The sequence below is a fragment of the Cavia porcellus genome, unplaced genomic scaffold (assembly GCF_034190915.1).
Source record: "Cavia porcellus strain 051 isolate PalLab524CR breed Dunkin Hartley unplaced genomic scaffold, mCavPor4.1 scaffold_22, whole genome shotgun sequence".
Lineage (NCBI taxonomy): Eukaryota > Metazoa > Chordata > Mammalia > Rodentia > Caviidae > Cavia > Cavia porcellus.
This window is the reverse complement of record NW_026947505.1, coordinates 41,910,970-41,937,841: the sequence shown is the minus strand read 5'-3', so window position 1 is coordinate 41,937,841 and position 26,872 is coordinate 41,910,970. Positions and strand designations below refer to the sequence as shown.

Sequence of the window (26,872 nt, the reverse complement as noted above, 5' to 3'; positions counted from 1 at the left end):
ACTTAGCCACTTCACTGCACCCGGAAGCCTGGAGGGTCCCTAACAGTCTGGGCTTCGGGCAGAGTGCTCTGGGCACTTACCGCAGGCCACGGTCCTCTGGAACTGTTGAGGCTGGCCTGCTTGCTGAGAAATCCACAGTCCTCCAGACACCGTCCATCTTATTCTTAATTGATGCCACTGATTGCCAACTCCACTTTGTCTTCCTCTGTGGACCAATCTCCTTGGCCCCAATAACTGTGGGGCCTATTGATGATAAAGTCCCCAGATCCTTAAAAACTCCCTTTTAGGGGGAGACATCTTAACAAAATTGTCAGCTATTCTTATTACCCCTGGGGTACAGATACCCTTTATAGTCACCCTAACTACTCCTTCTGCATCCCCCAAAAGACTCTTATCATTTTGCCTCATCTCAACCCCAGAGACTGGGACACTTCTATCCCATCCTTGCCTTCATTACAATAACCACTTAACATCCCTACCTGTCCCAAAGCAGTATTCCATTTCTGACGCAGTTTTATGGAGGCTACAGCCCATTATTCTCACCTAATGTTACGTGGATATTTTTTCTTGTCAGTGCTCCTCTTAACACACCCCTTCTCCCAGTACAAAAGGCAGCTGGCTTTTACAGACTGGTACGATTTCTGTGCACTGTCAGTCAATTCCTTTATATCCCAATGTGCCAAACCCCTATACCCTTTATCTTCTATCCCCAATCTACCACTAATTATTCTGCTTTAGACTTAAAAGATGCTTTTTCCACTATTCCCTTGCACTCAGAACCTTTGTTTGCCTTCACTTGGACAGACCCAGACACATGCCAGTCCCAGCAGTTAACCTGGACCGTCCTGTCTTGGGGCTTCTGGGACAGCCCCCACTATTTCAGCCAAGCCCTTGTTTGTGGTTTAGTTTCCTTTTACTCTCCCTTCTCTCATCTTATACAGTATGTAGATGACTTTCTTCTTTGAACTGCCTCCTGTGAGTCATCCCATAAGGATACTGTTTCACTATTGCAGCACCTAGATTCCAAGGGATCTCACCCTCTAAGGCCCAGACTCTTCCCAGCCTATCACTTCTTTGGGCATCATTCTCCACAAACATACCCGAGCCTGTGAGCTTGATCTCCCAGATATCAATTCCCACCACCAAACATTTTGCTCCTTTCCTTTCTCTCCATAATAGGATACTTTCACCTGTGGGTTCCTGACATTTCTCTTCTCACTAAACCCTCTATAAACTTGATGAGCCCTAAGATCACAAAACCTTTCCTTACTCATCCTTTTGGACCTAAAGGAGGCCCTACAAACAGCCTCCTTTTTAGGTCTCCCAGACCCCACCCAACCCAGTCTTCATACAACTGAACACAGGGGATCTGCAGTAAGGTCCAACCTCACACCCTATCACATTTCTGTCCAAACACTGACGTCACTATCTTAGGCTGGCTGCCATGCCTGTGTATGTCTGGTGCTTTCTGAAGCAGTCAAAATCACGAGGTATGCTCACCTCACTCTCTACTCTTCCCATATTCTTCAGGGACTCATGTCTTCACTCCGCTTCTCACACTTGCTATCTGCCCCTTGTCTGCTTCAGCTCTATGCACTTCTCATAGAAACTCCTGGTTACCATTGCATTGGGTCCCGACTTTAACTTGGTCTCTCAATTCATTAACCTGCCTTCTCATAAAGGGACAAAGCCACATGACTCTGTGTCCCTAATCCACTTAGCAACATCCCCTTTTCCACACATCTCTAAATTCCCCATTGCCAACTCTGACCACACCTGGTTCATTGAGGGAAGTTCATATAAGCCCACCCACCCCCACTTCCCTTGCCAGGGCAGGACACATTATCTTCTCCCAGGATTCTTTTTTTTTTTTTTTTTTGTCTTTTTCCTTTTTATCGGTACCGGGGATCAAACTCACGACTGCCTACTTACAAGGCAGACACTTATGCCGCTGAGCTAAATCCCCAGTCCCATCTCCCAGGATTCTATTGTTAAAGCTGTTGCCCTCCCTCTGCCCACAATTTCTCAGCAGGCTGAACTAATCTTGCTGATCTGGGCCCTCACACTAGCTAAGAGCTTACAAATTAATGTCTATATAGATTCAAGGTATACATTCTGCATATTGCATAATCACACTGACATCTGGACAGAAAAGGGATTTCTCATTCCCCTGGGGGGTCTTCAATCAATGCATCACTCTTTAAAATTCCTTCAGGCCGCCCTATTGCCAACAGGGGAAGGAGTGTTTCACTGCAGAGAACACCAGAGTGTTCAGACCCTATAGCCACCAGAAATACCTAGCAGATAATACTGCTAATGGGGCAGCTAGCACCTAAGGATCAGTATTTTGCTCTTTCTGGCATAACTCTAGCTTATTTCCCTTCTGCACACCAGCAATATGAAGACTTTCCTACCAAAATTGATGGTCTATAAGTCAGGGAAAGATTCTCCTCCTCGTTTCACAGGCCTATGCCTTCTCCTGTCCTTTCATGACAGTTTTCATGCAGGTTATGGACCTTACTTAGACTCCTTGAACCTCTATCTTGCTTTCCTTCTTAAACTATCACTGCTCAGTGCTCTGTCCACCACATGACCACACCTCAGGGTTTCTGAGGCTCCCTCTCTTTCCTACCCACTAATGCTTCTCCTCACCTCAGACTAGCACGTTGATTTCACTCACATGTTGCAGGTGTAGAAGTGAAGGTGTATTTTGGCTAAGATACCTACTTGTTTGGGTAGACAACGTTGTTGGATGGATGGAAACTTTCCCCACCACCTCAGAAAAAGCCTCAGCTGATGCTGACATAAATTGCATGGTTTGGCCTCCCTACTTCCTTCCATTCAATCAGATAATGGCCCAGCAATTATTAGTTAAATTATGGAAGCATGTCTAAGTCATTAGGGATCCAGTGGAATTTGCATACCCCTATAAACGGATTTTCCTCCTCCCAGTTGCTCTCCTTAGAATCTCCGCCTTGACAGCCTATAGGATTCAGTCCTTGAGATCTTTTATATGGCCACATCTTTCTGCTTGAACCAGACCTTAGCCTGGAGGCCAGTTCCATCTGAGACTATTTCCCAGTTTTGCAACAAACTAGAAAAGAAATATGACACGTTGTTAATCTTCCCCTGCCTTCTCCTGACACTCGCCCTTATGAGTATAACCTGGTGAACAAATTAGTTTTGATTAAAGATTTAAACCCCTGATTCCTATAGACAAAGTGGAAGGGGCCCTGCAGAATCATCTGGAGCACTGAAATTGCTATTCATCTGCAAGACACCCTGCAGTGCATTCACAGCTCCAGAATAAAGCTGTGTCCTGCTGACTATCCCCTTGACCTCCTCCTTGTGGAAGCCACAGGTAATCTGTCCTATATCCCCCAGGCTGAACAGAATCCCAGCAAACACCCAAATGCCCTGAAGCTGTCTATTCTGTGGCTTCACCTACTTTGTGTAATCAGGCTACAACTGATCTGACCTAGTGTCATCGTCAGACTCCTCCTCTTGAGTCTGTCTATCCCTGGGTAGAAGATCTCTGTTATCAAGACATTGTGAGATTTCTCCCCTGAGTGTCGTGAGTGTCTTAGAGCACTCTGAACTCCGGGCAAGGTAAACACGCACACACGCCTGATCGGGACACGGGGGGTACAGTGCTCGGAAAAGAAAGACAGGAGAGACACCTTTACTGTCTGCACCGCGTTACACTGCACTGCACGCACAATCTTTATTTTAGGATTCATATATAGTAAACCCGATCAGTTCACAGAGCCCAGATAATTAAGTAGTGAAAAGGCATTCTTTGTGGCAAGCTACAACGTGACAGACTACAATGTTTATTCTAAAGCTATCTAAGTGAAGTAAATAATCACAACCAGTTCTCATAACTTCTCTAGCCCAGGAAGAAATTCATTAGCTCAAGAATGTTGTTAATTTGTCTGCTGTTAGTGTCACAAAGGGTGGCCAGCCACTTCCTCAAGACTTCTGCAAAACAAAGCCAGCTCACAGTATGGATTCCAGAGGGTGAGGGGCTCACTGAGAACAGGCATTCCTATTCTACCTCCTTCTCGCATACCAGGGCGGCTATTGTAAATTGCAGGTTAGAGGGGGTTGGGCCTACAAAGTGACACCTCATCCCCCACACCTGAGGAGGTCATGTTGTTTCCTTTTTTCCTTGCCTTTCTCCTGTTTGATGATTGATAGGACTTTCAGACACCCTCTGCTTCTGTTATACATTTTCCTGTAGATTTTACTCTCAATTTTACTTGACTCCAACTCAGTTTTCTTTCGCCTCAGAGGTGGAACACCTTTCCCCCTCCAGCTTGTGTTCACCCTAGCCCTCGTTAAGCCTCTCCCCTCCCCTACCTACATGACTTTTGATTCAGTTAGGACTCTTCTCCTTTTCTCTACTGTCCAGGTGGCTCTCCTGCAGCTTCTGCCTGCAGTTCCTAAGTATCTTTACAAAACTTTACTGTTAACGCATTCTTTGTGAACTGCTCTAATCCTACCTTAGCCAAAGATTTCCGGCTCTGTATTTCGATGTCTCCAGTTACCTATGTGACCATTCTAGTCCCTCCCGAGGTCTAGTTTCTACCAATGTCACATACCACCCCCAATATGAAATGAAGGGCCCACTCTAACTCCTCAGCAACCATCCATTGCCACTTTCCCTCTCACTAGCAAGACAAATAGCCTCCAGGCAGGTCATGAGGCCTGACTCCTCCAGTCCTATTTTGATAACATGAGAGCTCAATTAAACCCAAGACCACATGAGCACTGATACTCCTCTGACTTCCCCAGCCCCTGTTTGCACTCAGTGTAATTTGTCCTCTGGTACATTACTAGGGCATTTTCTTCCCCATCAGTGTAACTATAAATTACTGTTACTGGCCCTACCTGCTTGCACCAGTTACCAGGTTAATCAGGATGCCATGTTCACTCAGCTTGTCTACTTTTCTGGTCCTCCCAAAGCTGTGACTATCTCACTGCTCAATAGACAGAGTTCTGTAACAGATCTCCTATCCCATCCATGACCTTTCTCCCATGGACCCCTCTTCATCAATCTCTTACCAGCTCAGGCTATCTCTTCTTGTCTAACCTTTGATGGTTCCTCACAATGGCTCTTAATAGATACCAAAAGATTCTTCCTACACTGAGAAAACAGAGTAATAGGCACCAGGGAGTAAACACCTCTCATAACTTCACTCCTAATCCCATGTTTAATTTTTCAGAATTCTGCCTTGCCACCTCAACGTCATCCTGATAGAATAACAGGTCTAAATCAAAGACACCTTTCCCTCTACCTCACTTGGGTCCATAAATATGACAGTGCCATGTCTCCTCATAACATCTTGTCTCTTTGTTTTTTCCAGTCTAACATACGTGCATTCACCAGTGAAGTTGTCCTGGCTAAAACACCTAACATCAGCGTCTACCTGGGCATCAACCTTCATCCCGTCGACTCCCCTAGACCCCAATACAGCGCCCTCAGCCAGCAGGAAGTAGTTACAGAGAAAAATCTTCACCCCTTTTTCTAATAATCATAAGATGGGATATGAAAGAGTTGCTGGCCCAGACCAGACACTTTAACCAGGAAAAGCCGCAGCCAAGTTAGGGGGCTCCTGCCTCACCCAGCCCTATAGATTTGCCTGTAACCCTATACCCTCATCCCTGGGAACCTGTCCCTGGCACCAAGCGTGTGCCAATGAAATACCTGTGCATCCCTAATGCCCCTTGGGGTCCGCCCCAGACAGAGGCTACTTATGGTCCTCACTCCACGTGTTCAGAAGAAGAAGAAAAAGAAGGAGAAAGGGAGAGTGTGTTCCAGAGAGAGACCACCGGCCCTGGGATGGAGATGCGATGCTGCGCCCTGGGGCCGGGGGGGTCTCTCCCTGCATTTCTGAAATAAAGGTTACTTATATTTTATATTTCTTATCTTTGTAGCCACCGCTGCCCACTCCTTTCATGGCCGTCCACTCCACTCCTTCCACGGACCTCTTTCCCCTCTTCCCCTCTTCTTCTCCTTCTTCTCAGACCTAACACCACTCAAATCCCATGTCAGGGACCCCCTCAGGCCCTGACAGGTGCTGCCCTCGTAGGCACCTTTGGAAAAGAGACAATAAAAAATTACATGCCTCTTTGACATTCACAACAGTTCTGCTTACCCAGTCAAGATGTTTTCTTCCCCCATGGTGCCTCTATCTACTTGGGCCTTCCCATCAATTGGACTGGCACCTGTATACTGGCATACCTCAGCCCAAAAATAGACATTGCCCCGGAAACCAGGGGTCTGCCTGTCCCATTAAAGCGCAGGTCTCACAGTGTAGAGCCATATATTTAATAACTGCTTATCGATTTAGGTATCACTGCCCCTACAGGGACAGGCATAGCAGGTTTAACTCCCTTCCCAACCTCCTACTGTGACCTCTCCCAAAATCTTTCTGATAGCCTCAGACAAATAGCTGACTCCATTCTCACCTTATAAAACCAGATAGACCCCCTGGCAGTAGCAACCCTTCAAAACTGTAGCAGTTTAGATTTCCTCACCACAGAGAAAGATGGGTTATTGTAGAGGATCTCCTGAGTGACTTTCTTTGAATAAAAAGCATTAACCTTGGCTAAACCTTGCCCTATCTCCATGTTCTGATATGTACAGAGCTGGCTAAGCTATTTCCTTTTCCCTTCAATTGGTGCTAAGCAATGTAAATAGGTCTAGCTGAGGTGCTGATGGGTAATCTTTGAAGCTAGGTGATAGTCATTGTTTCCTGGCCACAGTGTCTCCCTAGATGTTTGTGCCTAGCAGGATGGCAGAGTACCTGCTCCAGGGCTGTCAACTGGGCTTGAGCCTCGAGATAAGACACTATCATTTGCCAGGGCAGAAGAAGTTCGCACATCAGAACTGCAGCACCACCGCCTAGATATTAAATGCTTTCGTGTTATATCGATTCGTCTTTCTGTGTATCCTCTCTGAAGATTTCGGAAGTGCTTTCTGGCCTCCTAGCTAGCCTGGCTCACAATATTCACACAATTTCTGCCATTCTCACAGACACTTATCCTCTAGTCACCCCTTCTTCACGAATTAATAAAATTCAGGTTAGGCCCTGGGCAAAGCCTTTGTTCCAGTCAGCCTTCATCCTGGCTGGACTTGAGGCCCGTGGCCGCCCATGATTATAAATATGCCTTAGTGTCTTTATTCTCACCAGGGCTTGTACAAGAAGTGGGAGATTACAACTGCCTCACTAAAATTCCAGTCATGTTTCCAGGGGATTACACATTTAGGCTTCTCAGATTTCAATGAGGGGAAAAAAGGATTTTTACAAGTTGTGTGTTTTCTTTGGGGAAGAATATTGGTTTTACACTAACCAGTCAGGCAGAGTACAGGATGCAACCAAAAAAACTGACAGAAAAGGCTTCAGCAATTAGACTGACTGACTCTTGGACTAACATTTGGAGGCTGGGCCTTGTGGTTTCTTCCACTAGCTGTGCCTTTTATCTGTATTATACTCCTCCTTCTCTTTGGGTCATGCACCCTCAGACTTTTCTCTCTTTTTATAGAATCATGTACAAGTTATTAACAACAGACAAATGCTAGTCCTTAACCCAGGGCTGACCAGACCTTTGGACACCTGTGGAGGGGTGTGGCAAGGAGTTAAAAAAACAGACATATTTCAGGGTACAGGGGGAAACAGCACTGGCTTGGCTGCCTCTGAGGCTGGCTTACTTTTATTGCCCAGCAAGCAGTGTGGACAGAGAGGTAGCACACATTTCATGAAACAGCAGCTGTGGAAAATGGGTGGATAAGGATTAAATTATCGAGGAACCAGATTTTCTTTAAGCCTGAATGCCCGCACTGTGACAACTGTACTCAGAAGACGCTGTTTTGCCTCAGGAATGCGGGGTTATTAGCGTTCTGCCTCTAGTCAGGAGCACACAGCCTTTCATATATACCTCGCTCTTCCTGAAGCAAGGTCACACTCACCTCAGGGTTGTGAGGGTTCAAATCCCATAGGGAGGCCTCCCATAATCTATCACACAGCCTGGTCTCCAACAGGCTCTACTAGTCTTAGATACAGCCCTGTTCCTCAAAATTTTTCTCCCAAGGAAGTTCCCCATAGCATCCCATTTGTCATGCCTGAAGCAGCATGAGAAGCTCTGCCCACTTCCCTGCCCCTTTCTGTATATAACAATAAAAATATGGGAATGATAGATCTTCCCAGTAAACATGGTATCCTGTGCAAACAACAGGAATCTATGCTGCCCTCAGCAAACAAGAACTGAATGTTACATAGAAATTCAGGACTAGAACTAGTTCTCCTGATGCTGAGACTTAGCGTTATATGCATGCTTGTGCTGGTCATCTTTGCAGTTTGACCTCAAACATTCCATTCAGAACCTCTGGGGTACGACTCTCAATCCCAAACTATCTCCACTTAGCCTCGCCTCCGGATATTTTCAGATATTACTGTGACTTTATCTTCCTTGTACCTAGATGAAATTCAATTCCCCAGTCTCCATCTCCGGGTATCTCCTCATGCACTGTTAATTAACATATAGTACTGCTGTGAAACCAATTACATAAATTTTATACTCCCCTAAAGAAAGTAGGTGGAGTCATCACACACAGTACCTGGACTACAAAGGAGCAGGGAGATCTTTTCCCAAGGGTTCAGATGTTATATTTAACGAGCAAGGGAAATCTTTTACAGGATTTAGATGTCATCAGATTCCTAGCTTTCAAATTGGTAAAGACCAGAGATTTGCCAAGTTTAGAATATATTCTAAGAGTTTTAGCTGATAGTTACAAAAATGCTAATCAGTTGCAGAGGTTGATAGTAAATAGCTTGGGATAATTTTGGCTTCTTGACCTGCAACATTCCATCTCTCTAAAATGTTATAATCCTCCAGTTACTGAATATCAAACATTCTGAAATCGCTTTAACATAAAGATGGCTTTTTGGGAGAACATCAGTTCACACTTATTATGTAACCAGATTAAAAAATGAAAGCAAAAATTAGTTATATTTTATTGCAATTTAAGTAAATTCAACATTCAGTAAACTTAATATTTATTAAGTGTGAATCATTAAAAATTGTCAAATGAAATGTGGACAAATCAAATATGAAAGTAAAAGAACTTAAAATCTTTGTGATTTTGGATATAGAATGTGTTCAAGTGTTTTTTTTTTTAAGGGGGTTGGTGTTTTGACACCAGGTCTTGCTATGTAGTTCAGATTAGTTTTGAGCTCACTAGCTAGCCTTGGCTGGCCTTGAACTCCTGGCAATCCTCCTGCCCCAGCCTCCCAAATTATAGGATTGTAGGCATGTGCCATCATGCCCAGATATTCCAGTGTTTTGAGTTCTAGCTTTGCTTTACAGGAACCATAATTCAAAAACAAAACAAAATTAACAAAACTCAACCATCACCACAAAAAAACCTTCCATATTAACCTTTATCACTTAACATATCACCTTAGACATCCACTCAGTTTATGTATGCTATCTATAGTTAGTTTCTTTTTCCTCCTGAGGAACATCCTTGGTCTAGATATATCAGTTTGTTACCCCTCACCTCGTCACAAGGTAAAGTAAGGCATATTAAAATGTTACAGTCAATTGGAGCAAATAATAATTTATGGATTGGGTAACTCCAATCTAGAAATAGTCCAGGGTTCCATGGACAAAGCACAAGGGGCATTTTTTATAGTGTGAATGCAGAAATAATAAAATAAAATATTGATTAGTCACAGTTACTACATTGGCTAATGCAGTCTATTCTGTTGAAAAATCATAGTTACATAATTACAAATTTGTTGGCTTCTGATTGATTGAACCTCAATTCTGTTTTCATATCATATAGACATTTATAGGAAATAGCTAAAGTTTAAATTTTATTTATGCTTGCAAACCAAGCCAATTTCACTGAGAACTGACTTTGCTCGGAAATTCTTCAGGCCTGCTTTATATTTTACTTTACTTGCAATCTACTGAGGGATATTCTGGTCCTTTCCAGTTTTTAGCTATCATGGATAAGCTGGCATGAACAATTGTCTACAGAATTTTTGTGGACACTTCTTTCCATTTCTCTGGAATAAGTGCTGAGAAGTAAAATTGTTGGGTAATACGGTAAGTGCATATTTAGTGTTAAAAGAACTGCAAATCTATTTGCCAGATTTAATCATTTATTTTCAAAGATAACATGAGCACGGGGCATGAACATGCATATGAAAACATAAAAATGCTGCAGTTACAAAAAGTTTTAAAAATTCCTTCACATCTGCTGTCTAGCCCCTGACCTCTACTCTGTAGGCCACCAGTTAGGTAAGCGTCACATCATTCCTCCTTTATTATTCTAAAACTCATCTTTGAAGGTTTTTATGATGCATCAATAAATATTTTCCTTCCTTCTGAACTGATGAGTGGATAGAACATGGTTTATGTAAGCATTCCTCATATTCGTAGACTCTTGTTTTTCCTTGTTCTTGCTGTCAGCCATAAGCGATTCAATAAAGACCTCTGAAATGACTTCATGTGTACCCTTTTGTCTCTTAAAGGTGAAATTAGTGAGTCTCAGGGTTACACGTGTGTGATACTGACACACTGCTTTCATAAAAGAATGAGATAGTCAATACTCCTGCCAGAAATGCACTAAAGTTTCTTCACATTGTTGTTCATACTCAGTAATATCAATTTTATTAATCTGAAGAGGGAGCATTTTCAATTTCACTTTAATTTGTATATTCCTGATTAAGAATGAGAATGCACATCTTTAAAATTATGTGATTGGTTATTTTTATATTATCTTTGATAAGTAAACTGTTTTTAATTCTAGACTATCCTCCCTCCCCCATTTGATTATATTTTCCTTATTGACTTTTAGTAGTTCTTTCTTTTTAAAATAAATTTTAAGAAATGTTAATAGTTCTTTGGATTTTACAGATGTAGTAAAACTATGTTTCCATATCTGTTGCTCTTGTTGAATTTCTACTTGGTGTGTGTGTGTGTGTGTGTGTGACACTGTTTAATTTAGTCTTGTGTAGTCAAATTGATGAACTTTTGGCATTATGTCTCCTGAATTTTGTCATGTTTAATGTTCTCATATTTTTCTAAAGTTGTTGGCCTACAAATTATTTGTGGTTCTTGACTAATAATAATTTAATTAGTTTTTCAACTTTTTGATGGGATAAGACTGATACACATTCAGTAGAGGTCAAACTTGTAACTCTGAGCAGCAGCAATTGGCCACAGAGCCAAATCAATCCCAAGATCTTGAAAGGAAGAGACTTAATCCTCTACAGTGTGCTATTACTGAGTGATGGTGTAGTTAACACATGTTCAATTTAACAACAACTTTAGTTTACAGTGAGTCCATCAAGAGGTAGCTTCATGAGTCAAGGGACATCTCTTCTAGAGGAATGCCTGTTGCTTCAGCTAACATGTTAAATCTAGATTTTTGGGTCAGGGGGTTCATATATAAACCTTATTTGATTAAACGGTATGCTTGCCTTCCTGGGTCTAGTCATATCATTGTTTAACCTCAGATTTTCCCCTGCATGCTTTGTTTGAGGTATTGAATATTGAGAATCCCTAACCCTGTTTATTTTTTGTTCTGAGATAGGGTCTAAGTTGCTAAATTGCCCAAGATGAGCTCAAATGTGCAATAATTCTTCTGTCTCAGCCTCCCAAAATTCTAGAAATACAGGTGTGAGCCACCATTCTCAGTTCCCCCTCCCTTGATTTCTGCTGATGTAAATTACAATATTTAAAATTCTCTCTCTCTGTCTCTGTCTCTGTCTCTGTCTCTCTCTCTCTCTCTCTCTCTCTCTCTCTCCTTCCCCCTCCCCTTCCTCCTCCCCCTCCTCCTCCTGCTCCTGGCAGGGTCTTGTTACGTAGTGCAGGCTGATCTTGAACTCACTTCTGTAGCCCCGGCTGGCTTCAAACTCATTACAGTCCTCCAGCTTCAACTTCCTGAGTGCTGAGATTAAAGGCATGAGTCACCATGCCCAGCAGGTTAAAATTATTTTAATGTGTCAATGGGATCTTTCCTATTAGACTTTTGACTTCTCCCCTTGAGTTAGGTGCAGGAACACACTCCAAACACCTGGGGGCAGCATTGAGCGAGGTGCCTGGGTGGGTGGTCCTGGGGCATCCTGGCACTGTCTTTCCAGGTACCTCAACTCCGGGAGATGAGATCATTAAAAGTGTTCAAGCTAGCTAGATCTAGAGTTTTGTCTTTAAAAAAAAAGAAAGAAAAGAAATGAAAGAGAACGGAAAAGAAAGAAAAAGGAAAAGAAAAAGAAAGGCTGCATCTCTTGGTAAAGGAAGCTTGGGGCATCATAATTCATTTAAATCTATCCAATACCTCCATTCCAATTCTCAGGAGTCCAATCCTCCCTATCCATTTAAGACCCAAGTGGGTGGTGAATTGAATCTGTGATGTGACTCTATAACCCACTGGGTCAAATCTTCAGCTTCTCAACCTTGCCTCTACTCAACTCAGGAGTTTCTCTCAGTATCATGATAGGATCTCTTGTTTTACCTGACAGTGCTAGATATTTTAAAGTCTTAAGGCTTTCATTTTCTTTTTATAAATTCTCCAGTGGCATCAGTAGTTACCCTACACCAGTTCTTATTGTCATACTTCCCACAGTGGTGATCAAATTTGATGTCACCTGATCTAACATTGGCTTCTTGTTCTGCCTGTGATAGATGCCATCAATGTTGGCACTTGTCCAGTGTTGCTTCCATTTCCCACTCACAATAAGACCATTTGTATGTTCAGTCCCCATCACACCATTTAACCAGATTGCCATATTCGAGTATCTGTTTCCTGGGACCACCATAGTACCAACTAGAGCAGTGATTAGTAGTGACTCATCAGAAGATTACATTAGCTGAAGACATCCTGGTTCCTTGAGAACCAAGTAGTGATGAAAAAAAACTTGGGAAAGGCCAAACTCTTTATGAACCTGACATCTCTCCATCAGCATAAAGATCTTCATTAGTGTAATACTGTCCCACCTTCTAAGTCATCAGATAATCACACACTAGTGCTTCCAGATGTGAGATCTTTAGGGGAAATGGAAAGAAATGGAACCAGTATGTGCTGTGCTTAAACACGGTGAGGGAAATTTATTGCTTGTCAGAGTTTGGGAGGGAATGAACGATGACTATATAGAAAGGGAGCCAATAAAAATAAGACTCTGGAAAGCAAAATGTTCAGAAAGAAATGCAACATAATCATAGGAATATTGTGTGGCTCCAGTGTTAGTAACATTACATACTATGATGATGCCAGTGTTGAATATTTGATTTAATTAGCAGGTGACAAAACAAAATTCAAAGAGAAGAGGAGTTGTGCTTTGGGATTAGTGGAGAGATGAAGAGAACTAAATCTTTAGTATTAAAAAAGTCAGTAGGAAATATTCTAAATGAAAAATCAAAAATAGCAATAGAAAGGGGTTATTTGGGTACTGCATATGGAATAGATTTCAGTTTGAAAATTTCATAGTTGCAAACTTTTTCAGAAGGGATGGTAGAAGTAGAATAAGCTACAGAAATTTTTTTACAAGTCATAGTTTTTACTCTTAAAATGATATTTACTATATTACTTTGGTAAAATATTAATACATTTTTTCAAGTCCAAAACTTTAGAGAATATTACGTGAGTGAAAAATTATCACCTATGATTTAATAATGCTAACAATGTCCTTTAACTTTCCTCAAGCTCTTTTGTAGAAAGCACACATTTGAAGTTATACATCCAAATATAGAAAGACTTTGTGATTCCTTGAGTTGTATTCTAATTCTTTTATTTGACATTCCCTTCAAGTCTAACTCAAACAATGATCAATATATTTAAAATTTACTCACTTATCACTGAGAGGCCCCATTCAAAGGTCTTGATACACACTATGGACAATATGATGTTGCTTTAGATACTTTATTTCTTTAAGGAAATATGCTCTTTTCTCCTAACTGTATTGTTTTTCAGATCTTTTCTATTTGGCTTCCCTTGCTCACAGTTCCCTAGGTATTCTGCTTTGGTATTATTGTGGGAAAGGAACCAAATAAAGAAATACGAAGATGGGAAAAAATTCAAGCAAACTAATGGCCTGGGAGGTCTGAGGACAGAGTGAGCTGGAAGGGTTTGGCAGGATTGTAGGGTGATTTTTAGAGAGCAACAAAGCCCACTGGCTATAGCTCTAGATTGACAGAGCTCAGGGTAAGTATGGTGAATCGCATGGGCTTTGTGATGAGTGAAGAAATCTCTGCTTCTGGTCTTGGAAGTATCAAAGCAATGCTGTAACAGGAGTCATGGTCTTTCTCCTTATTTTAGTGGAATGTCTGGTTTCTTCACTTGGAGGTAAATCATATTTTCTTTGTATTTTCTTGGTCTGTAGTAAAAAATGAAATTGAAGAGAAGAGAAATTATGAGGAGGTTGAAAATCCAAATAAAGTAGATATAAATTAAACAAAACACAGTTATAAACTTTGCCGGGGACTAGTCTTGAAAAATATATTCTGAGTGGTGATTTTCATAAAGAACATAGACAGAGCTTGATCTGTAGTATTATAAGATATACCTAAAACACTTATTGAGAAGTAGAACTGACATAACTAAGGTTTTTTCTTAGAGTATTTCACTATCTTTTGTAGCAGTTCATGTAGGTGGAGATTAAATTCAACTTCACATGAATTAAATGATGGTTACAAAAATCCAGACAGTGTTATCTGTTCTCAAATAAAATGTGAGAAGTTCCTTTTTAGTCAATGTCTATTTACTTTTGAACAGTTCAATGAGTGAGAATGCAACTAAAAGTTTTTGTCAAATTTCATATTTTTCACCAATTTTATCTTTATAAATTTCAGGATTTGCTGATATTCATTGGAAAAAATGCTGTTTTCTTCAGTGTGTTATTCCCATCCATATTTTCTGCATATACTTCTGCTCATAGCAATACTGAATCAGGTGTGGTCCCACTTGGACAGGGTCAGTCCTACCTCAGTTTTTAGACCAGTCAAATCTGAGGTAAAGTTAGCAGGAACCCACCAAATCATTCAGAAACACTTGAGTCATCTCAGACCCCAGGTGAAGGGACAACTGAAGCTTCTGAGTTTTCATAGTTTCTATACTTACAATAGCAGCAGTAGCATCACTGACAAGAACAGCAGCAGAAATAACAACAATAGCAGCATCAAATTCAGAAGCAATAACAGCAGCATAATCAGCAATGATAGCAGCCACAATATCAGCAGCACCACCAATGGCAACAACAATAGCAGTAACATCAGAAGTATTAACAATGGCAGCCACAGCAGTAGCAACAACAGCATCACTGACAGCACTACATGCAATGGCACTTTCACCAACAGCAGCAGCAATAGCAGAATCAACAGTAGCAGTAACAGAACTACCAATAACAACACCACCGACAGAAACAGTAGTAATAGCAATGGTAACAACAAGAATAACAGTAGCACTACCAACAATATTATCATCGACATCATTAACAGCAACAATATCAGTGGCCACGGGAAAAGAAGAAGCAACAGTGGCAGCCACAGCAAAAGCAGCAGCAACAACAATAATAGCAGCAGCAGCAGCAGCAGCAGCAGCAAAAACACCAATAACAATGGTAGCAGCAGCAACAGCAACAGCAATGATAACAGCAGCAGCAGCAGCACTAGCAGTGATACTAGCATTATAATCAGCAAAATTAGTAGCAGAAACAACTGTAGCACAGATAATAGTGGTAACAACAGCATCATCAACAAAAACAGCAGCAACAGCCCCACCAGCAGTTGCACCAATGACATAACCAACAGTGATAGCAACAATAGTAGCAGTACCACCAGCATCAATATCACCACCAGTGGCGGCAACAACTTTAGTAAAAACAGCAATAATACTATCATCAACAATAGCATTAAAAACAGTGACAGTAGCAGCATCACTTCCACTATCAGCAGCAGGATCAGCAGAAGCAGCAGCAATAGAAACAATAACAGTTTGACCAACAGTAGTACCACCAGCAGCAGTACCAACAGTATCAACAATGTTACTACCAGCAAAAATGGCAGCAGTAGCATTAGCATCATAATTAGCAAAAGTAACAACAGTAGAAACAATAGCAGCGTCCACAACAATGGCAGAAAGAACAGCAATAGCAAGAGCATCACTGCCAAGAGCACCAATGTCACCACTAACAGTGGCCACAACGATAGCACCACCATCACTGCCAGCATCAAGAACAGCAGCAACAACAGCAACATTGACAATGACAGCAAAGGCAGCAACAGCAACACAACCAACAGTAGAAGCAACAGCAGCAGCAGTACCACCACCAATGGCAATAGCAACACCAGCAGCAGCATCAACAGTGGCAGCAGTAGCAACAATAGTAGCATCAACAATAGCAGTAGCAACAATTGTACTAGCAGCAGCAGCAGTAGCAGCAGCAGCAGCAGCAGCAGCAGCAGCAGCAGCAGCAGTGGAAGCATCACCAAGAATATCAACAATAGCAACACCAATGTTGTGATCAGCGACATGAGCAGCAGCAAAAACAGTAGTACCAACAATAGTAGCAACAACAGCAGTGTCGTCATCCCCACTGACAGGAGGAACAACAATAGCACTGACAATAGCAGTAATGATAGTAGAAACAACAATAGCATCATTAACAAAAACAATGGTGGCACCAATGTCAGTGGTTGCACCACTGACAGGATCAAGAGTAGCAACAACAACAACACCAGCAGCATCAAGAGTAGCAGCAACAACAACAGCATGAACAGTAGCAGCAGCAGTGGTGGTGGTGATGATGATGGTGGCAGTGATGGTGCCAACAACAATAACAGCCACAACAGCAGCAGCACTATCACCAACTGCAACAGCTGCAGCAATAGCATCACTAACTACAGCAGCATCACCTCCCACAGCAGCAGCAGCAGCAGCACCATCATCAACAACTGCAAAAACAGCACCTTCAATAACAGCAGCAGGAACAATAGTAGCATCACCACCAATAGCAGCAACAACAATAGTAGCACCAACAAAAGTAAAATTAACAGCAGAAACATCATTACCATCAACAATAGCAGCAACAAAGGTTGCGGCCGCTCTGCTACCAACAGCAGCAGGAATAGGAGCACCACCAGCAGCAACAGCAGTATCACAGATGGTGGCAATAACAATAGAATCAATATTAGCAGCAACAGCAACAGCACCATCACCACTAACTACTACAACAGCAGCAGCACCACCACCACCAACTACTACTATGGCAGAATCTCTAACAGCAGCACCACCGACAACAACAGCATCACCACTAATAGCAGCAGCAATAATAGCACCAACAGAACCAACAAATGCAAAATCATCAGCATTAGTAGCAATAACAGCAGCACCGTTACTACCACAAAATGTAGCATCAACAATAGCATCAACAATAGTAGCAGCAATATTGCTACCAACAACATCAGTCATAGAATCATCAGCATCAGCAACAAAAGCATCAACAACAGCAGTAATACTGGCAGCAACATTAATAGCAGTAATAGTAGTACCAACAGTAGTGGGAACAAAAACACTGTCACCGCCACCACCAACAACAGGAGCAATAGCACAGACAATAGTTGTAACAATAGTAGCAGCAACAACAACAGTAGCAGCAACAATGACCCTAACAGTAACACCAATGATAGCATTAATAGCAGCAGTAGCACCACCAGCAGTATCATCAGTGGCATCAAGAATAGCAACAACACTGGCATCAACAACAGCAGAAACAGCAGTTACAACAACAATAGAAATATCACCAATGGTAACATCACTACCAGCAGCAGCACCTACAGCAGTGGCAACAACAATAAAGTCAGCAATAATAGTAACATCAACAATAGGAACAATAGCAGCATCACCACCACCAATAACAACAATAGCAGCAACAACAGTGGTAGAATCAATAGTAGTAACAGTGGCAGCAGCACAACTCTCACCACCATCAACAACAACAGTAACATTGACAATAACAATAGCAAGAGCAGCATCACTTACAATGGCATCACCAGCAGTAGCAACAGCAGTACAAATGGCAGCAATAACAATAACAGCAGTGGCAGCCACAGGGGTATTGGCGGCGGCAGCAGCAGCAGTAACAGCAACAGCATCAGCAACAGCAGCACTAATGGTAGTAATTATAACAGCAACATCAATAAAGGCCATAAAAGCTGCAGGAATGACAACATCAATGCCAACAATAGCATCAACAACAACAGCAGCCATAGAACCACCAACAGCATTCAGAACAGCAGCAGCAACATCAGCAGTGGCAACAGGAGCACTAACAATAGCAACTATAACAGTGGCATCAATAATGGCCATAACAACAACAACAATAGCAACAGCAACAATGTCACCTATAGCAACAGCAACAATGGCAGCAACAGGAATAACAGAAATAGCAGCATCAATAATGGCACTTTCAGCAACAGCAACAGCAATAGCAGCAACAACAATAGCAATTATAATGGCTGCATCAATAATGACCATAAAAGCAGCAACAACAGCAACATCAACAACAGCCTTGACAATAACAACAGCAGCAGCTATAGAACCATCAACAACATCCAGCACAGCAGCATTAACCATAATGGCAGCAACAGCAGCAGCAGAAATAGCAGCACCAACAATAGCAGTAAGAACAGCAGCAGCAGCAACGACAGCAACAGCAGCAGCAACAATATCATCAGCATCTATAGCACCACAAACAGCAGCCAGGAGAGCAACAGCAGCAACAATATCAGCAAGAGCAACGTCAACAGCAGAAATAGCAGCACCAATAATAGTAATAACAACAGCAGCATCAACAATGGCAGTAACAGCAGCAGCAGCGAGAGCAGCAGCAGAAGCAGCAGCAGCTCTAGTACCACCAACAGCTGCCAGAACTGCAGCAGCAACAATAGCAGCACCACCAGCGGCATCAACAATGGGAGCAACAGCAGCAACAGTAACAATTATGACAACAAGAGAAATAATAGCCATAACAGCAGTAGCAGCAACAATAACATTAACAACATTAACAATGCAAATAGCATCAGAAACAGAAGCAGCAGGAGCAGCAGCTGCACCAGCACCACCACCAGCAGCAGAAATGGCAGCAACAGCAGAAACAGCAGCATCAACAACAGCAATAACAAAAGCATTGACAAGAACATCAACAGCAACACTGACAGTAGCTCAATAGCAACCACAAAGGACACAACAGCAGTAATAATATAAATAGCAGCAGCAACTGTAGCACTGACAGCAGCTGGAACAGCAGCAGTCAAAACAGCAATAATAGCAATGGCAGCAACAGCAGTAGCAGCAGCAATAGCATCACCATCACTAGCAGCAACAGCAATAGCAACATTAGTATCAGTAACAGCAGTAGTGTTAATAATGGCTGGAACAGCAGCTATTGAATCTCCAAAAAGACAGACAGAACAGTACCATTAATAATAGTAACAGTCGCATCATTAACAATTGCCACAACAGTCACAATAACAGTATTACCACCACTACCACTACAGTCAGCACCAGCAGCAACAGTGGTGACAATAACACTAGGAACAGCAGTAAAACAGCATCAGTGACAATGGTAACAACCACAGCAGTAACAACAGTATCAACAACAGTGACAGCTATGGCAGCAACCACAGCACCACTACTGATAATAGCATCAATAACAGCAGTAACACCAGCAGCGTGAACAATGGCAGCAGCAAGTACACCACCACCAACAGAAATGTCAACAAGAGCAGCAGTGACAATAATAATCACTAATTAGTAAGCAATAATCACTAAGTAGCATCAATAATTGTAGCAACAACCACAGTACCAGCAACAATAGCAGTAACACTAACGGCAGGAAAAACAGAAGCAGCAACAGTAATAGCAATAACATCAACAGCAGCAGTAAAAACAATGGAGGCAACAACAGCATGAAGAAAACAAAAGCAGCAACAACAGAAAGCAATAACAGTATCAGCAATATCAGCAGCAGCATCAACAATAGTATCAGGAACAATGGCACTACCAAAAGTTATATTAATAATAGTACACAGCAAACAGCATCAACAACTGCAACAGCACCAGCAGCAACAACAGCACACCACCAACACAAGTATCAACAACGGCAGCATCAACAGTAGCACCAAGAATAGCAGCACCAGCAATAAGCATCAACAACAACAGTAATGAAACAGCAGCAACAGCAACAATACAACAGCAGCAGCAACAGTAGCTACAACCTAGATGCTGCTCACTGCACGAGTACTCGGCTGCCTGTTGCATGTGTGAGCTTGGTCTTCAGGGCATGAGGAGGGTGTGTGGATCATGGAATCTAGCAGGCAGATTTGGATCCTCGGTTTCATCACTTACTGGTGGTGTGACTCCAGGCAAGTCCCTTCGTGTCTGCATGCCTGTATTGGCTGCAGCTGTCAGTGGGATTACCAATAATACCTGTTTCTTAGGACTGGGGCAAGGACTAAGCAAGGAAATGAGTGTCAGGGAAGAAGGCTTTGGATAGCAGCAGTTGAACAGAACTCAGCTTTGTTCTCAATTCACAAAAAGCAGAACAGGTTCAGAGAGGAGAGCAGGGCACATTACTAAGCACACAGGCTGTATGTGTAATTAGGCTGTGCCAAGTGTTCTCAAATACCACACACCTTGGGTGTGCAAGAGACAGCCTGTCTTGTTCTCTGTCCCCAGGACACTGAACCTGGCATCTGCTCTCAGTGCCAGCTGTGGTTTGCTTCTTGCTGATTATGTGTAGATGAGCCCTCCCAGAACTGTCTTGGCCTACTCTTTGCAAACCCCTTAGTTCAGTCCCTAGGCCTCTAGCAGAGCTGTCTCAGTGACCAGTAAACTGGGTGATATGATACTGAAAAATCTTTACAGGCATATTATTTGCAGATAACTTATTTGCACACCAAATAACAGCAGCTATAATTCTTGAAAATGTCTCTGAGCCTGCTTTGAGCCTGCCTGATGGAAACTGAGAACTCTGACATGTGAATGTGTGTGTGTGTATACACGTCACTGAGCTGTACTGTTTGTCTCAAAACAATTCCCCTAAAATTCAGTTTCCAATGAATAGTCTCAGTGGATGTTCTGTCATTTTATAGAACAACTATCAAAGCTTCACTAAAGAGTAACAGTGGCTCCTGGACATTTATTATCAAGCACTTTATATGCTTTGTCTCATTCAAGGAAAACAAAGGAATGGTATTATTGTCCCCATTTATAGTACATATGAAGAGACTGGGGCAGACCCCACAGGTGGAGAATGTGAGTATGGAAGGTTAGATGCTATGGCCATGCTCCTCTCTGCCACATGGGACTGCCTGCCGGACATTAGAGCTGCTGGGGAAATGCCAGGAAGGCTTTCAATTTTCAATGCTAAGGAAGCCTGCAGCATTCATTCTACAGCTATCTAGAGAACTTCTGTTCCTGTGTGTAACATGACACACAGAGGACAGAGTCTCTGTCCTCAGAATGAGGTGCTTATGTGCACAGGAAGAACTGCTGAGATAAGGGAGAGGGGAGCTAGCCTAAGTTAAGGGCTTCAAATTCAGATGTCCTTAATATAAGTGCACCAGGCCCAGGACGACAGGGGGTGGTCGGGGTGTTGGCCTACTGCAGAAGACCTGCTTTTCAAAAAGCAGAGCCACTGCTCAGCTCCCACAAATTGTCAGCAAGAGGAGATGCCTGATCAGTGTTCCTAACTCTGATTTCTAACAGATCCTGAAAGTCCCCTTTATGTGGAATTTCCCACTTTAAAAAATATTACATTGGCCAAACAAAGCATTGGAGAACTTTGTGTCCTGTGGGCTTCCAGTGGATGACCTCAGGTCAAGATGAAAAGCCTCTTTTAATTCTAAGATCTGTTCTAGGAAAAGCTTCAGAACACTTCAGTTCAGCAACATTTGCCAAAGTACCCAATAAGTTAAATGTGAAAGATTTGTAGAATGCAAAAATTCAATTTAGTTCATGGCACCAGTGGGTCTAAAATAGAGATGACAAAATTTAAAAGAACAAAGGTTTAAGTAGATTATAGAAACAAAATTTTTTTTAGTTTACTTTTTAAAGCAGTTCTTGTGTTATAAATTTAAAAAGTATAAAAATATATGTCTAGGAAAGTGTTCCTCTTATGTATATTCTATAGCCACCCAATTCCAGAAAGTCAGTGTTATGGTTCGTGCACATTCTTTGGAGATACACATGCACACATACACACACACACACACACACACACACACACACACACACACACACATACACACACACACACACACACACATTCCCCACTGAACCCGGAAGATAGGTTCCAAGACTTCCAGTGTATGCTTGATTGTATTGTATCACATAAATGCATGCTCTGTTCTCATACAGATATGCCTATGATAAAGTTTAATTTATAAATTGGATACAGTAAGAGATGTATTCTTTCTGATCCTCTTCACAACTGTGACATAATTTTTTCTTTCCTTACTACATTGAGAGTTTTCACCTTTTCATTTAAATACTTTGCAGTTTCTCTTTGGCATGTCTCAATGATCAGCACTATTACTCTCATATTTTATGATCATTTTCAAGTAAAATAAAGGTTACCTGACTAAAGTATGATGAGACCTCCATAACCCACTGGATAATTGAGTGTACATGTTTTTCAGTGTGGAGATTGAACCCAGGACCTCATGCCTGCTACTCAAATGTTCTGCCCCTGAGCTACCCCTTCAACCCTCTCTTCAATGACTGAGCTGCCTGCTGAGTTACTATTGGGAGACAATGCAGCACAGATACTCTAAGGGGTATTTAACACAATGGTGCAATATTTCATCATAAGAGGTATGGTACAAGTTTTTATTGTGCTATTCAGAGCAGTGTGCAATATGAAATTCATGGATTATTTATTTCTGCAATTTTCCATTTAATACTTTCACATTGCAATAGACAATGGGTGAGCCATGGGTTGTTGAAGGCAAAAAACAAACCTTGGGGGATTTAGTATATATTTAAATGTAATCATAGTTTTATATCTTCAGCATTTCATTTTTAGTCACTTTTATGTTTATATATTGTCAGTATATTTACAAATGGTAGAATGTGTACTTTTCTGTTTTTCCTTTGTCCCATTAATAATAAATCTTAAAGAACTTTGCTTCTCAGTGAACCTAAGCTGCACCTTTTTTTCAAAATGTCTGTGTAGCATTTCTTTAAAGGGCTTATCATATTTAACCACTCTCCCAACTGATGTGTGCTTGGGTTGTTCCCAATTTTTTGTTACCTAATAGTGCCTTGATGATCGATTCTACACAACTGTATTTTGTACAAGTAAGTTCCTAGACATGTGGAATTGCTATTTGAAAGATACACCCATTTGTTATTGTGACTCTATTAATACCCTGACCATTGTGGGTATATCAAGTTTGTTTTCCTACTCGCAGTGCAGGAGGCTGGTGGTATTCCATTCCTTCTCCATAGATTATGTTTTTTAGGTACTTTGGTTTTTGGAAATAAAGTAAATATTAGTACAGTGTTAATTTGTACTTCTTTGATTATGGAAGAGGTTGAACATACTTTCTTACATTTAAGATATATTTTTATTTCCTTTTCACTGAATTAGCTGCTGTAGTATTTTGCCTGCTTTTTCTCATTCATGGTTGCCCTTATGGTTTGTTAGGGTTCTTTGTATGTTCAGGGGATTAGCCCTTCATAGAGCTGTTAATACTTTCTGTAACTTTGTCATTTTACTTTTAACGTATGCTAGCTTCTCAATGCAGGTTTAAACAGAAATTATAAATAAAAATATTGATCCTTCTTTTATGGTTCTGAATGTTTTTTGCCATATACAGAAAGACCTTTCTTGTTATGAAGGTATAAAGGAGTCCTCTTATACTGTTTCCATTATTTCACTGTTTCTTTTTTTTTCAATTTTGTTTTTGATTTAGCTTGAATTTATCTCATTGTATGATATAAGGGGTGGATTCAACCTCATCTTCCTCTTCAGCTGGACATGGAGTTGTCCCAAAGCATTCATTCAAGTAGTTCATTTAGGAATCTCAACTCCCTACCTCTGCATCGCTTCAGCATCTTCAATGGTCTCAGGTAGAGCCTTTCCTTTGGTCTCTGGAAGCAACAACACCAATACTCCGGCCACTAAGCCAATCACGGCTGCAAAGACAAATGGATCAGATCACATTTAGAAAGGCAAGCTCTATAATCAGAGCTCCCACCCCACCCTGTGTTTTCCTATAGTTATTTATAGATTCCTTGGCCACTTCTGACTGTCCTATTTTCCAGCATAAACATTATGCCAAACACCACTAGATTATAATTCCTTTTAGGGAAATGAAATACTTAACGTTTTGAGTCAAGGTTATTCTAGGCCAGAGGACATTAGATGATATTAAGTGGAGTTAGAAAAGAATGGGAAAAAACCTAACTATATGAAAAGGCAGAACATAACCCTGCCAAATTAAAGCACTTAGTAATGAAAATACATCAGAAAACTTGGACCTTTACTAGAAAATTAAAATAATGGAAGTATTACTCTGTAATAGCATTGAAAGCTATTGTGAGGTCAGTTAGTTCAAACCCAGGTGCTTGCCAAATTCACGCTGCTCCTCTTTCTTTGTCTCTAGTTATAATCCTTAGTAACAACTGTGTTGATATTCTTAGTTCTTTAAATTCTGATAAAGGTTTTGCTCTTCTAAAGTTGTATCTTTCTATGTTGTTTCCATACTGGAATACAGGATATGGAGCTTGGGATTTCCAAGTGCTGCGTAGTGGACTTTATCTCTACCCTGGAGAAATGGTGGCGATAAACAGACAACACAGTCCCAGCTCTAAGTGCCTGGGGCTGACTCCGGCTCCTTCCCTGGTCTAAGAGTCTTGGGAGGTCTGGCAGTGGCCTTTCCCTTTTGATTCCCTTTTGCCACATGAGACAATACATTTATTTACAAGTTTGTTAGACGCTGAAATGAGTGTTTGTCAAGCACTTAGGAAAATGCCTGGCTCATGGGATGAGCTATGGACAAGGCTACTAAGTCATTTGCTGTTCTAAGTCTCTCAAACCTTACAGATTCACTTGGTGATTGTGTAGTGATGTAATGAGTCTTTGAAATAAGTGAACTTTGATGAGCAGATTCATCAAATCATCACCTGTTTAGCATTTTACATTTGCAAAAATAAGTTTAATCACCCTGGATAACCATTAGCCATTTTTCCAGCGTTCTTTGAAGCAAGACTTTCTGATGTGTTGATTTTCAGGCTTCTTACATACCTTTTTATTTTTTATATATTGATTTTTGAGATGAGGTCTCTCTTTGTAGTCCAGATTGGCTTTGAATTTACCATGTAGCTCAGGCTGGCCTTAAATTTATAGTAATCCTCCTGCCTCAGCCTCGCGTGTTCTGGGATTGCATTTGTATACCACCACACCCAGCTCCCATAACCATTTTAAGTTCACAGTTCACAGGTCTGAGAGCACTGGGAGATCCTAAAGTTGTCTGCATCTCTGACTCCCTTCTGCCACATGGAACAATGTATTAGTACCTCACAAGGTTGTTAAGAGTATTGCACAGAAAAGAGAAAGAAAGAAGTTGAAATGCAAAACTATTAGTTATGCTTCGTACTAGCTCCCAGAGTGAAGCTGGTGAGGGAAGAAGATAAAACTACCTGTAAATATAAAGCTGGGATTGCCACTGAACTAATGTTGGCTATTGAAATGCTGCTATAATCCCTTATCTTCCCTAGGAAAAGGTGAGGCACAAGCAAGGGTCCACAGTGGCTCCTTGGTATCTGAACTTGGCATTGTTCTATTAAAGCAGCTATGGAAACATGAGGTAGTTATTGATCCCCAGAAATACCCTGCTCATCACTCAGTCTCCTCAAGGGCACAGCTGAGGTTGAGACATCTCAAACTTCCTCCCAGAAGGCAGGAGTTCAGAGCTCAGCTGAGCACTTCTTTAAGAGGAAAGAGCTTGGAACAGATCCCCTGCTGGTGTTGGGGAGGGGCGGATTTTGGGGCACAAGTTCTTATCAGCAGCGCCAGTAACTCTGGAGCCAAACCAAAGTTACTTTGGGATCAAGAGCTTGTGTCCTACTACCATTCCTAGCTTGATGCATTTTCTTAATTGTGGATTTTACTTCCTCTATGTTTTGAAGTGGAATTTTGCAAAAATTTAAACATTTTTCTTTGGCGTAATTAAATAAAAAGATGTATTTTAGTGTCTTTTGGCTGGAGATTGGTTGCATTAGCTCCTTGACAGAGGGGTGGACATCTGGAAAGAGGACACTGGAGAGAAACATTTTTCTGAATCACTATTCTTAAACTCTGTCTTTGTGAAACAGGAGTCCCTACTTGGGAATTAACAGTGACTAACAGTATTAGAAATACCTACGTTACTAAGTAGTACTATAAGTAATACTACTACTTGTAATTAATAGATGCCAATGAGCATAATATCTATTTTGAGGTGGAGAAATATAGGTTTCAGAAAAATAGGCTTCTGTTCAGAGGCTGCTGAGAGAATTTCTCACCAAACACCACGAGTGGGAGCTTCTGCCAGAGCTCTGAGAGGCGGTAGACCAGGAAAGGCGTGAGGATGCCACCGATGTCACATACTGAGGAACAGACAAGCACGCCCAGATTCCTAAAATGTAGGAACTCAGTTTGACTTTTGACTTACCATATGGCAGCAATTATGTCCCACCCCCAAAGAAATACTTCCCCAAGCTGAGCCAGGTGATTTACAACTACAACCCCAGAGGTTGAAGCAGGAGGATCAGAAATTCAAGCCCAGTCTGGGGAACTTAGGAAAACCTTAT

At 41.5% G+C, this 26,872-nt stretch overlaps 1 protein-coding gene across 1 annotated transcript in view; it reads right to left on the bottom strand.

The window, feature by feature from the left end:
• Nucleotides 1-13,788: 13,788 nt before the first annotated feature.
• Nucleotides 13,789-26,872, bottom strand: part of Slc22a2 (solute carrier family 22 member 2) — a 36,121-nt gene continuing 23,037 nt past the window's right edge. The window contains exons 9-11 of the mRNA XM_063233099.1: nucleotides 26,585-26,697; nucleotides 24,115-24,214; nucleotides 13,789-14,390 (exon numbers count right to left, since the gene is read on the bottom strand). Of these exons, the coding sequence (XP_063089169.1) occupies nucleotides 14,324-14,390; nucleotides 24,115-24,214; nucleotides 26,585-26,697 (280 nt within the window). The 3' untranslated portion in view covers nucleotides 13,789-14,323. The remainder of the gene's footprint in view (nucleotides 14,391-24,114; nucleotides 24,215-26,584; nucleotides 26,698-26,872) is intronic.